The 12,598-nt window shown below is 41.0% G+C and overlaps 1 protein-coding gene across 1 annotated transcript in view; it reads left to right on the top strand.

The window, feature by feature from the left end:
• Positions 1-12,076: 12,076 nt before the first annotated feature.
• Rhoxf1 (Rhox homeobox family member 1) overlaps positions 12,077-12,598 on the top strand; it is an 8,646-nt gene continuing 8,124 nt past the window's right edge. Inside the window, exon 1 of the mRNA XM_015498548.2 lies at positions 12,077-12,489. Coding sequence (XP_015354034.1) covers positions 12,077-12,489 — 413 coding nt within the window. The remainder of the gene's footprint in view (positions 12,490-12,598) is intronic.

Below are 12,598 nucleotides of genomic sequence, written 5' to 3'. Positions count from 1 at the left end.
TGTTTCCTGCATGATTTATTACATTAGAAATCAATCATCTTAAGATATATAGAACCCCACCCCCACATGTCAACTATTTCTAAATTAAATGGCACACTTATAAAAATTTCAGAGGTCAAGGAAGAAAGAACAAAAGTAAATAAAAACTGCTTTAAGTCATTGATAATAAAAGCTTAAAATACCAGGATCTCTGGGATTAGAACAGTACTCAGATGAATAATTATAACTTAGAGTATTTGTATCAGAAAAAAATCTAGAATAATAATCAAACTATTTTCAAATCATGTAGTAGGAAGGAAAAAAAGATGAGGAGCAGAAATATATGAAACAGAGAAGAAATAATATAGCCAAAATTTGATAAAAAATAAACAAGTCTAGGGCTGGGGTTGTGGCTCAGCAGTAGAGTGCTCGCCTAGCACAGGCGAGGCCCTGGGTTTGATCTCCAACACCACATAAAAAAAATAAATAAAGATATTGTGTCCAACTACAACTTAAAAATATATATATTTTTTAAAAATAAACAAGTCTAATCAAGATAAAAGCAAGAACACAAAAATTGATGTCAATGAAAAGGGTGCTATCAAAATAACCCTACAGATGCCAAAAATATATTAAGGTAGTACTACAATTGTATACCAACATATGTGATAGCTTACATAACATGGTCTATATTAAGCTGCTGAGAGGAAAGTGTATTCAGTCACTGATGGATGAAATATTGTAAATATGTCTGTTAATTCTATCAGTTGTATTTTTTACTTCTATAACTTTTTTTTAAAATATTTATTTTTTAGTTTTTAGGTGGACACGATATCTTTTTATTTATTTTTTTTTTATGTGGTGCTGAGAATCGAACCCAGTGCCTCACGCATGCCAGGCGAGCGCGTTACCGCTTGAGCCACATCCCCAGCCCCCGACTAAAAAATATTTTTTTAAAAAAAGCATTTCCAGGGCTGAGGATGTGGCTCAGTTGGTAGAGTGCTTGCCGAGCATGTGTGAGGGCCCAGGTTCGATTCTCAGCACCACATATAAGTAAATAAATAAAGGTCAATCAACAACTAAAACAATTTAAAATAACCAAATACTTATTAAAAAATTAAAAAGCATTTCCATTACTTTTTAAAAAAATTTGAAATCATGCTGACTATGTTTCCTGCATGATTTATTACATTAGAAATCAATCATCTTAAGATATATAGAACCCCACCCCCACATGTCAACTATTTCTAAATTAAATGGCACACTTATAAAAATTTCAGAGGTCAAGGAAGAAAGAACAAAAGTAAATAAAAACTGCTTTAAGTCATTGATAATAAAAGCTTAAAATACCAGGATCTCTGGGATTAGAACAGTACTCAGATGAATAATTATAACTTAGAGTATTTGTATCAGAAAAAAATCTAGAATAATAATCAAACTATTTTCAAATCATGTAGTAGGAAGGAAAAAAAGATGAGGAGCAGAAATATATGAAACAGAGAAGAAATAATATAGCCAAAATTTGATAAAAAATAAACAAGTCTAGGGCTGGGGTTGTGGCTCAGCAGTAGAGTGCTCGCCTAGCACAGGCGAGGCCCTGGGTTTGATCTCCAACACCACATAAAAAAAATAAATAAAGATATTGTGTCCAACTACAACTTAAAAATATATATATTTTTTAAAAATAAACAAGTCTAATCAAGATAAAAGCAAGAACACAAAAATTGATGTCAATGAAAAGGGTGCTATCAAAATAACCCTACAGATGCCAAAAATATATTAAGGTAGTACTACAATTGTATACCAACATATGTGATAGCTTACATAACATGGTCTATATTAAGCTGCTGAGAGGAAAGTGTATTCAGTCACTGATGGATGAAATATTGTAAATATGTCTGTTAATTCTATCAGTTGTATTTTTTACTTCTATAACTTTTTTTTAAAATATTTATTTTTTAGTTTTTAGGTGGACACGATATCTTTTTATTTATTTTTTTTTTATGTGGTGCTGAGAATCGAACCCAGTGCCTCACGCATGCTAGGCAAGCGCGCTACCCCTTGAGCCACATCCCCAGCCCCTATAACTTCTTTATTTAGTTTTTGTTTGGAGGATCTATGCAATGGTGACAGAGGCATATTAAAGCTACCTAGTATTTTTGTGTTGTGGTCTATTTGATTCTTGAAATTGGGAAAGGTTTGTTTGATGTATGTAACTGCTCCATTGTTTGGGGCATAAATATTTATGATTGTTATGTCTTGTTGATGTATGATTCCCTTAAGCGGTATGAAATGGCCTTCTTTGTCCCTTCTGATTAGCTTTGGCTTGAAGTCCACTTTATCTGATATGAGGATAGAAATCCCTACTCGTTTACGCAATCCATGTGAGTGATATGTTTTTTCTCATCCTTTCACCTTCAGTCTGTGGATGCCTTTGCCTATGAGGTGAGTCTCTTGGGGACAGCATATTGTTGGGTCTTATTTTTTAATCCAGTCTTCCAGTTTGTGTCTTTTAATTGATGAATTAGGTTGTTAATGTTCAAAGTTATATTTCAGATATGATTTGTATTCACAGTCATTTGAGTTTATTTCTAGTTTTTAATTTGTATTACTTTCTCCTTTGATTGACTATTCCTTTAGTGTAGTTCTTCCCTTTGCTGGTTTTCATTTTTTGTTTTTCATTTCATCTTCATAGAATATTTTGTTGAGAATGTTCTGAAGTGCAGGCTTTCCTCATTGTAAATATTTTTTACTTTTCTTTATCATGGAAGGTTTTTATTTGATCTTGCAATCTAAAGCTTAATTTTGCTGGATATAGGATTCTTGGTATCTATTTTCTTTCAGAGCTTAGTATATGTTGTTTTAGGACCTTCTAACTTTAAGGGTCTGGGTTGAGAAATTAACTGAGATCTGAATTGGCTTCCCTCAATCCATAATCTGATATTTTCTCTCACAGCCTTTAAATATTCTATCCTCATTCTGTATGTTAGGCATTTTTTATTATAATGTGCCTTGGTGTGGGTCTGTTGTAATTTTGTACACTTGGGGTCCTGTAAACCTCTTGTATTTGATTTTTATTCGTACATTATTCAGGTTTGGGAAGTTTTCTGGTATTATTTCATTGAAAAGGTTGTTCATTCCTTTGGTTTGAATCTCCATGTCTTCATCTATCCCGATAAATCTTAAATTTGGTCTTTTCATGTTATCCCATAGTTCTTGGAAGTTCTGTTCATGGTTTTGTAACATCTTCTCTCCGTGGTCAACTCTATTATTATCTTCATTTTGCATTAGGTTTTGTTGTCCAAGTGGTCTAGTCTATTGGTGATGCTTTCTATTGATTTGTGTGTGTGTGTGTGTGTGTGTGTGTTGTGCTTGTGCATACAAGGCAGGCACTCTACCAACTGAGCTATATCCCTAGCCCTTGAATTTTTGTTTTATTGTTTCCTACATTTCGAGGATTTCTGTTTGTTTGTTTGTTTGTTTAGAATCTCTGCCTTTTTACTGAAGTGATCTTTCACTTCTTGTATTTTCTCTCTGATTTCATTTCTTACATCATCCTTTACTTTGCAGATCAGTTTAACTATGTACATTCTAAACTCCTCTGACATTTCTTCCACTGTGGTGTTGATGGATTCCGTTATTGAAGTATCTTAGTTTGTTTGGGATGATTTGTTCCCGTACTTTTTCATGTCGTTTGTGTGTCTCCCCATCTAATAGTATGGATTTGAGGCAGTAGAGTTTTTACCCTGTGGTCTTATAGTGTCCCTGAAGGTTTCCAGTACCTCATTTGTTTAAGGGGAGACAAATAATAACAACAACCGATGCAAAAAATATACAGCATTAAATCAAATAGTTCCTATCATGATGTCTACAATGTTAATTATCACAATAAATAGAAATGATATGATCAGTTATTGCCTACAATAAAAAGAGCAAGTGTGCAAAAGGGTTTATAATTTCAAATGGTGGACAGGGAGAGAACAGAAGTGACATAAGATGTGATGATTATGAGGGAGGAGGAGAGAAGAAGTAAAAAATTAAAGGAATTTTTGAAATTTTCTGGCTGTTAGCAGAAGAAAAGAGGATCAAGGGAAACAGGTAGGAGAAAAAAATATATATGTATAATAAAAAGTAAAAAAAATAAAAATAAAAGAATACAGAACTAAAATATACTAATCAAACATCTTAGTTCTTAAAAAACTAATTCGTGATAAATACCTGGCTTCAAAAATGTTAAAAATGAGGGGGAAAACAGATATGTATAAATGCTGACGTACTGTTAAGGTCACAATTAAACAGATAAGAAGAATTTTTTTTTAAAAAAAAGACTTTGATGAAAAGTTAAAGAATTCTTTCCATTGGAATTCAAAAGATTCTCAGTTTCTTTTCTCAGCAGTTTTAGGTAGGGTCCTCTGGAGTGTGATGCTCCGCCCTCTGGATTGCAGGAGTAAGAAAGATAATGCCTTAGGCAGAATTCCTGGAGGCAGTGTTTAGGCTTAGATGGCTCCAGGCTTTTTGCTGAATGCCAATTGGCCTGGATGTTTTAAATCAGTGCACCTCTAGCACCCAGTACTTGCTGGTAAACTTATGTGGTAGGGGATCCAATTCTTAGTCCCCTATGTCACCTTCAGACCCCACATTTCCTGGTCTCAGATTCTGTCTCCAAACAATTTCTCCTGCCCCTGCCCTTCCTAGTTCCCAGCCAGATGCATTTCTCCCAGCCCCAGCTGGTCCTGCAAGCAGCTGTTTTAGAGGTGGGGGCAGGAATTGAGCCAAGTGGATTTCCACAACCGGTTGTCCTCTGTGTAAACCTCTCTTCACATCTGATTTTCTTCGGGTCACTTAAGCACACTCTGTGTCGTGCAGTATGTGTTTACTGGGCTTGTATTTTGGGCCAACTCTTGGGTTTGCCAGGAATTGGCTTCCTTAGGACTGGCCCCTGCCTAGCGGCTGCAAAATTGTTCCTTCCTTTGTCCTCTGCATGCTGCCTGGAGATATGGCAGCTTCTTTCCCCATACACGGATATTGTGCAGCACATCATTCAGGTTTACCAGGCAATGTCCTTGGTCTCTAAATGCACCAAAACTTTAATTCCCTTATCCCTCCACTATGCTCTTGGAGGGACCACTCTGGCTGGTGCTTCTGGCCCAGCTGAAGCAGTGACTGTGCTGCTGCAGATTTCTTCCTTATTTTATTATATCCAACCTCCTGAGTCCCTGATCTGTTTTGAACGTCCAGTTTTAAATTCCAGTAAAGTACCCCCACTTTTTTTGTTGTTGTTCACGCAGCTTACACAGAAGCTGCTGTCTACATTCTTTGTTTCACTCCATGGAGCATTCAGGAAAGTGACCTCCTCTATTCTGCCATCTTGAAAACCTCAAAAACTTAAATAAGAGCAGAATCCTACTCTCCATATATCACCAACCATGCCTTACTCTCCTGGCTCAAATCAAATTCTATTTCCAGATGCCTAATATCAGGGCAGTTTCCACAATTTATTCACTGAAAGCCTGCATGAAAGTATTTCCTTTGGTGCCCAGAAGGCATTGCCCCTGCCCTGATGCCCAAGGGAAGGTGGGTCTCATAGGCTTTGGATCTAGTGTGGCCTTTGCTCAGAAAGGGTGAGAAGGGGCCCCAGGGACAGGAGGCCTGGACCCAGCCCGTTCCAAGGAAAATGGCTGCTGCCTGGAGCTTGGATCCTACCCCACAACCAGGTTTGAGCATGGAATGCATTTCAAGACCCTCTCTTAATCCTGCAGGAAGCATGAAGTGAAATGAAAGCATTTAGGTAGAGGGGCTGCTGCCTGTCCCCAGGCTGCCTGAGTTCCACAATGAGGATATAGCTTTTAGAAAAAGAAAAAAAAAAAAAAAAAAGGTTTATTGCTTTGCTAGCAAAGGAAAAACATAGGGGACTTCAGTCCTAGAGGCTGTGATTCTGCCCACCAAGGAGAACAGAGCTCTTTCAAAGAAACTATTCAAGTCCAGGTGTTATCTTGGGGGGAGGGATTGTGATTCACTTGTTAATTTGGAAGATAGTCACTTCCTGGATCCCGCAGCCTCTCCTTCCTGTGGTAGGTGTGTGCTCCAGGAGAGAAACTAGGCCTAAAACGGGAAAGATAACCCCTGCTCCTTAATCCTGTTAGGGAGGAGGAGAGTGAGAAGAAAGAGGGAGGAAAAAAAAGTCCCTTTTAAAATAAGCTCCAGAGCAGCTAGAGCTATATTCAAAAGGTGAAGTGGACCATTCTTACAATCACAGAGCTTGGAGGCCTGGAGGAAGGACTGGCAACAGGAAGCCAGGTGCTCCAACTCACAGCAGGAGGGACAACAAAGCTTCCATATCCCAGGGAGTTTACTGGAGCATGGATCACCATCCAGGCACTGGCTATAAGTTCTTCCCTGTCCTGGTAGACTCCAGGTTCCAGTTCATTAGTGGCTTCAGCTGGGCTAAGACTCCATGCCCTGGGTGCTGTGGTCAAGCTGTGTGCCTTCCCAGACTCTGGGCTGTGATCCGCAGAGATCCTCCACAGACAGGAGAGTCTGGAAGAGTACTCAGTATCTGGATTTGGTCATCTTGTGACCATTCCCGGTGACAAGGATGCCTACCTAAGGTTGGAAGCCAAGGTACTAATTCTTACTCACCAGCTACTGGCTGTTTTCATGTTGCTGGGGCTTAGAACTGCTCGTGTAAAGATGTAAAGACATGGCCATAAAATAGGCACAAAACATGAGAAAACGGAGTGGGAGTGGGTTGGGGGGTGTGTGTGCCCTCAGAATGGGAACTCTGTGTTGCAGAGCAACCTGTGGGGATACCCAAGCTGAGAAAGGGGCTTTTCTTTTTTTCTTTCTTTCTTTCTTTCTTTCTTTCTTTCTTTCTTTCTTTCTTTCTCTCTCTCTCTCTCTCTCTCTCTCTCTCTCTCTCTCTCTCTCTCTCTCTTTCTTTCTTTCTTTCTTTCTTTTTTTCTGGCTATTTTCTGTGGGAATGGGGATAGGAAGACTTCACACCACCGCTTAGTGAAACTTTTTCACTGTGCATTACCCACAGCCTTCCATATCCAGAGGCAATAATCCACCAAAGGTAAGTAATTAAGTGGAAATCACTTGTTAGCTGGCAGCTTGCTTTCAGTGTTTGCGGTGATGCTCAAATCAGAGCCCGCCACACAGTCGGGAGCTCTGGGAGTAGAATCTTAGGGCTGGGTTTGCCCAGCAGTTATAGGGATCTCAGATGTCCTGTGAAAGAAAGTCAAAGAACCTCTTGAGGAGTACAAACCAAGTACTCCAGGTTTGTAACAAGGAATTCAACACCTCATGGTGCAAGTGTAGACCCCTGCCCAGAGCTTAGTGCATGGAGAATGCTCACGCTGCCCACGCTCTGGGTGCACATGCATTCTGTGCTGTGCTTCACCCACGCACTTCTGGTTGCAGGTCCTCTACATTACCTCAGGTGTTCCCTGTGCTGGGCTTCTGCTGTGGACCAGGGTGAGATTCCACCCTTCCCCTGCCTCCTTCTCCTCCCACCTGCCCTTTCTTTCTCTAGAAATATTGACCTGATTTCTTGTTGAGAAATAATCCAATTTGATTGCCAAATAACAGAGCACCAGGACAGATGGAGGGCGTTGTGGCTCTTCTTTTAAACCATGATTTGTGGATGTTCTGGGAGGTGTATGTGTCCCGAATATTGAAAATGACTTCTAATAATGGGCTCTATGCTCAATATCATACTTTGATATTGATTTCTCCTGTCTTCCCCTTCATAACCACCTTTATCTTCAGCACCATTTTAGGAAATAAAATAAACCATTTTGAGGAGCGCTAAAATATCATGGGGCTTAGCGACCTCACCTCCTCTTCCTCATGCATAAGTGGCCCCTGCCTCATGTTTCTGCAGTCTGGCTAAGAAATCTGCTTACAAAAAACTGGTGACTGACCAGTTCACACCCCAAAAGAGGTCAAGGGCTGGCAGTCCCACAGCCTCTCTGACTGTCATGCAGGTGCCTCCTCCTGAGTCTGGTTCTTGCTGGATTCTGCCTCCTCCCACTGACTTAGCTGCTCAGTCCATGATCCATTTGCAGCTTTGGATCAGTTGTGACATGAAAGACCTCCAGGGGTTGTAATAATGGTAGACTGGCTGGGACATGTGTGACAGCTCAGTGTTCCCTCACATCTCAGACCTGCATGGTGCACTCTGGAGTTATCTAACCTTCAGTCACCCTCAGGTGCCTTAGCTGTGTATTACCTTTGTGTCAACCAGGCATGCTAGAATTCACCAGAATGTTTAAATTGAATCATAATGTATATTTGAAATGTGAATCACCCTTTCAGTGTGTTAATTACCCAATGGATGTCCATCCTAGGCAAAATTTGCTGCAAATCACATTCTGACACAGAGGTAAATGAGCAGGCCCTGTATGCCCTGTATCCAGACTGGTGATATATCAATCCTGCTTCACTCAGTACTTGCTGCCTGGCTAATCTGGTGAGTATCCTATTCTAACTTTGCTTGAGTTTGATTTTTTTTGGGGGGAGGTACTGGGCATTGTATTCAGGGGTGCTCTACCACTGAGCTACATGCTTAACCCTTTGTATTTTTGTAATATTTTTAGAAGATGCAAATGATACCTTTATTTTATTCATTTATTTTTATGTGATGCTGAGGATTGGGCCCAGTGCCTTGCATGTGCTACACAAGCACTCTACCACTGAGGTACAACTCCAGCCCCCTTTGTATTTTTTTTTAATTTTGAGTTAGGGTCTTGCTAAATTGCTGAGGGTAGCCTCAAACTTGATCATCCTGCTTTAGCCTCCCAAGTAGCTGGAATTACAAGGGTGTACCACTGTGCCTGGTTCTGAATTTAATAATCTTTAAAATGGAGAAAACATTCATTCCTCATTCATGGATGTGCTGTGAGTATCAATTGAGGTGATTACAAACGACCATGTCATGCAGCCTTGCATTTCCTACTTTAGTCATTTGCATTTTCCTTAATTTTATCTATTTATTTTTAACTTATAAGTGCTCAAGAGAGGAGAGAGAGAGATTGTGATCTTCTGGCAGTGTGTGATAAAGAAAAGATTTTATTTTCTTTCTTATTTATTTATTTATTTTTTGGTACCAAGGATTGAACCCTGGTGTGCTTATCTACTCTGCCACATCCCTAGTCCTTTTTATTGTTTATTTAGAGAAAGGGCCTTGCTAAGTTGCTGAGACTGGCTTTGAACTTGTGACCCTTCTGCCTTAGCCTCCAGACCGGCTAGGATTACAGGCATGCGTCACTGGGTCCAGCAAGATATTTCTTGTGGAAACACTGCATGGACCTGTCTGTGTTTTGATCAGGAAGCCTCTGTTGGCTGCTGTGTGTGCTGGCCCTATGCAGCAAGTGTGCCAGGAGAGTGTGTGTCTCCTCAGCAGATGGACTTTCTCTCTTGACCTAATACACTGTATTCCTAGAACACAGAAAATTATACCAGTTACCAAGAATGCAGTGCCTTCTCTGGCCCAACCCAAGCAGCAGCATTATAAAAGTTGAAGCAGGGGCTGGGGCTGTAGCTCAGTGTCAGAGCACTTGCCTAGCATGTGTAAGTCACTGGATTTGATCCTGCACAGCACATAAAAAATAAATAAATAAAGGCATGCTGTCCATCTACAACTATTAAAAAAAAATTGAAAACAAAAAGTTGAAGCAGGAGCACGGCAAGGGCTCATTCATGTTTTTACTGTTGGGTCACTGGCTGCTAGTGGAGAATGGTGCCAGGATGAAAAGGGGGAAGCATGGGGACAGGAGGCTGATGCAATATTCCAGGCTTAAGGTGGTGGTGGTGAGTTCTGAGGTGTTTCAGGAAACGGGAGAGGTGTGCGATATTGTTCTGAGGTGGAGTCAGCAGGGTTTGCTGACAGGTTGGATATGTGGAGTTGAAGGAGATGACAGTGTACAATCATATCTCCTTGACCCTCATAAATACCTGTGAGGTGGACACTGTAGATATACCTGTTCTATAGATGAGGAAGTTGAGGGTCAGACCAATTCATCCCATGTCCAGGACATGCGGGGATACAGGCTTTAGACCTGTGCTCCTCCCTGCCACTCCCACAACTGGTGATCCTTTCTAGCTCCTCACAACACGCACCTATTCCTATGCTTTTTTCTCTTATCAGTGTTCTTTTTTTCCTCCTTCTTCTCTCTTCCTTGCCTAGGGATAGAACCCAAGGGTCTCATTTGTCCCATTTGGTGGCGTTCAATTATTTGGACAAGTGGCTGAACCCTGATGTCCTGATATCCTGTATGCTACAATGTGCAGAGGCCTGCCCATGCTCAGAATCACCCTGAAGACCAGAACTACCTCTATTGTTTGTCTACAGACTCAAAATTTTGCCTCTTTCTATATGCTGACAAAAAGTTTTTAAAAATCAAGTAACCAGTTTTTACAGACAGAATTTTTAGAACGTGAGTGTGACACCACTTGGACAAAATAAGGAACGTATTCATTGTCTACCTTCAGAAACATCCTCCATATCCTTTCTCATGACAGACTCTCTTGGTTATTAGATTTGTTGCAGTAGAGATGTTAGACAGTTATGAAGCCCTGTGGTGCAGAAGGTACCCTAAGTCTGGTAAGATTCATATCAATAGATATGCCAGGTCCTCATTGGTGATTTCTGGCAGATATGTGCTTACTGGGACTCTACTTGTACCAGCCCCCAGAATTTTTTTTCAGTAGGGCCATTCCTGTGCTTGAATCCTGCTTGCTTGTCCTAGTAGCACTATTTTCCATAAGTATAGGGCTCTCTTCCCTAGCCAAAGATATTCAAACTCAAGACTAGCATGTTTAAATAGCATTTATTCTCATCCAAAGTTTCTCTAATTTTTTAAATGCCTCCATCATCATACTTAACTAAAGATAAATCTTTTTAAAAAAATGTTTTTTTAGTTGTAGTTGGTACAATATCTTTATTTATTTATTTTTATGTGGTGCTGAGGATCAAACCCAGTACCTCACATATGCAAGGCAAATGCTCTACTACTGAGCTACAGTCCCAGCCTCAAGATAAATCTTTTTAAAGGTCAGAAAGCATCAGCTAGTCAGCAAATAGCTGTCTTGAAAAAGTCCATTTTTTCTGTGGTTTGGAGTTCACATATGCAGGATGAGGTATTAACACAGGAATATTTTTATGAATCATGGGGATTGGCCTGCAGTTCCATGTTTCTATCACTTTGTGTTCCAAATAAGCTTCTCAAGCTTATAAGAGTTTTCTATATTGACATCTCCTCCCCACACCCTACAAACTCACTACAAACCTTTTGTCTGCATTGATTGTAGCTGGGCAATATCCTCCTCATATTTATTTCTTTAACAGACTCTTTTACCTTCACTACAACAGAGGGAAAGATCCTATGCACTGTAAGCATCCTTGGATGTGATCAGCCCTGAGCAAGTTACACTTGGGTCTCCAATGTAAACTGAGCATCAAGAATGTGGTGTATTTGTACTTCCTAAAGGACTCAAGAGGTTTTTCTTTTAAGGGTGTGTCTTGCCACATGATCCCACAGGGGTGCTTATAGGAGCTTGGCTTTGCTTTCAGGGTCCTTGTAAGAACTCTGTATGCAACCTCCTAGTGGGTCAGGTCAGTTTAATTCCTAGCCTTAGGCAGGTTGTGAATTATGGAGAGCAAGGCTAAAATTCTCTAGATGTTCACACAAGGGGTCCTGTGGTCAGTGTGAAATCTCCCCTCCTCCCCTCTAGCTCTGAGTCATCTTGGAATCCAGCGTAGTCCCTTCTGCAGGGTTACAGCTCAGATCCAGGTGGCTTATTCAGCTAAGTGGCAAACTTGTCCCCCATTCCTTGCACATCCCCTGTTGGCCTATTTCCTCCCCACACAATATTTTTGGCTCCGCCCCATTATTTACATATCTAAGCAGAGAGCCAATAGTAATCCTGGAAAGGGTAGCATGTGTGCGTCAACCGTTAAACATAGGAACGCCTCAGAACCCCTGTAGCCCGTAAGAAGCTCATAAGCTGGGCTAGCGCCGCCCTGTGGCCTCAAATTTGTTGCCACACCTCACCACATTTGTAGAGGCCACAGAGCCTCTGGTGCTTTCCAGCCATGGCTAGCTGGTATCACTACTATGGTACTGACTACTATGTTCTGGAAGAATATGAGAGGGAAATAAACCCTGAATCTGAGCAAAGTGCAGCAGCGGCAGCAGAAGGTGGCCACAGTGAAGGAGCTGTAGGCCTCATGGACGACGTGAAGCCTGAGGGCCACTTGAATCAACTGGATGTCATGAACCAAGAGGGTGAAGTGAACCAGGAAGGAGATGTGAACCAGGAAAACAACAGTGACCATGAAGATGATGACGATGACCAGGATCCCCAGCAGGAGGACCTTGAGGAGTCAGTGGCTCCTCCGTCCCGTCGCAGCAGGCGGCCACGAATCCCGTTTCAGTTCACGCCATGGCAGTTGGATGAACTGGAAAGTGTTTTTGAGGAAACTCAGTACCCTGATCTGCTCACAAGGTAATTGACTGGCTCCGGGAGGAACCTAGTCTTCCAAAGAGTACTTTTCCAGGGGGATTTTCCTCTCTTCTGTGCCCTTCAGGTCCCTGTCCTCAGTAACCCCCCCCCC

Source organism: Marmota marmota, unplaced genomic scaffold (assembly GCF_001458135.2).
Source record: "Marmota marmota marmota unplaced genomic scaffold, marMar, whole genome shotgun sequence".
NCBI lineage: Eukaryota > Metazoa > Chordata > Mammalia > Rodentia > Sciuridae > Marmota > Marmota marmota.
This window is presented reverse-complemented; position numbering and strand designations above follow the sequence as displayed.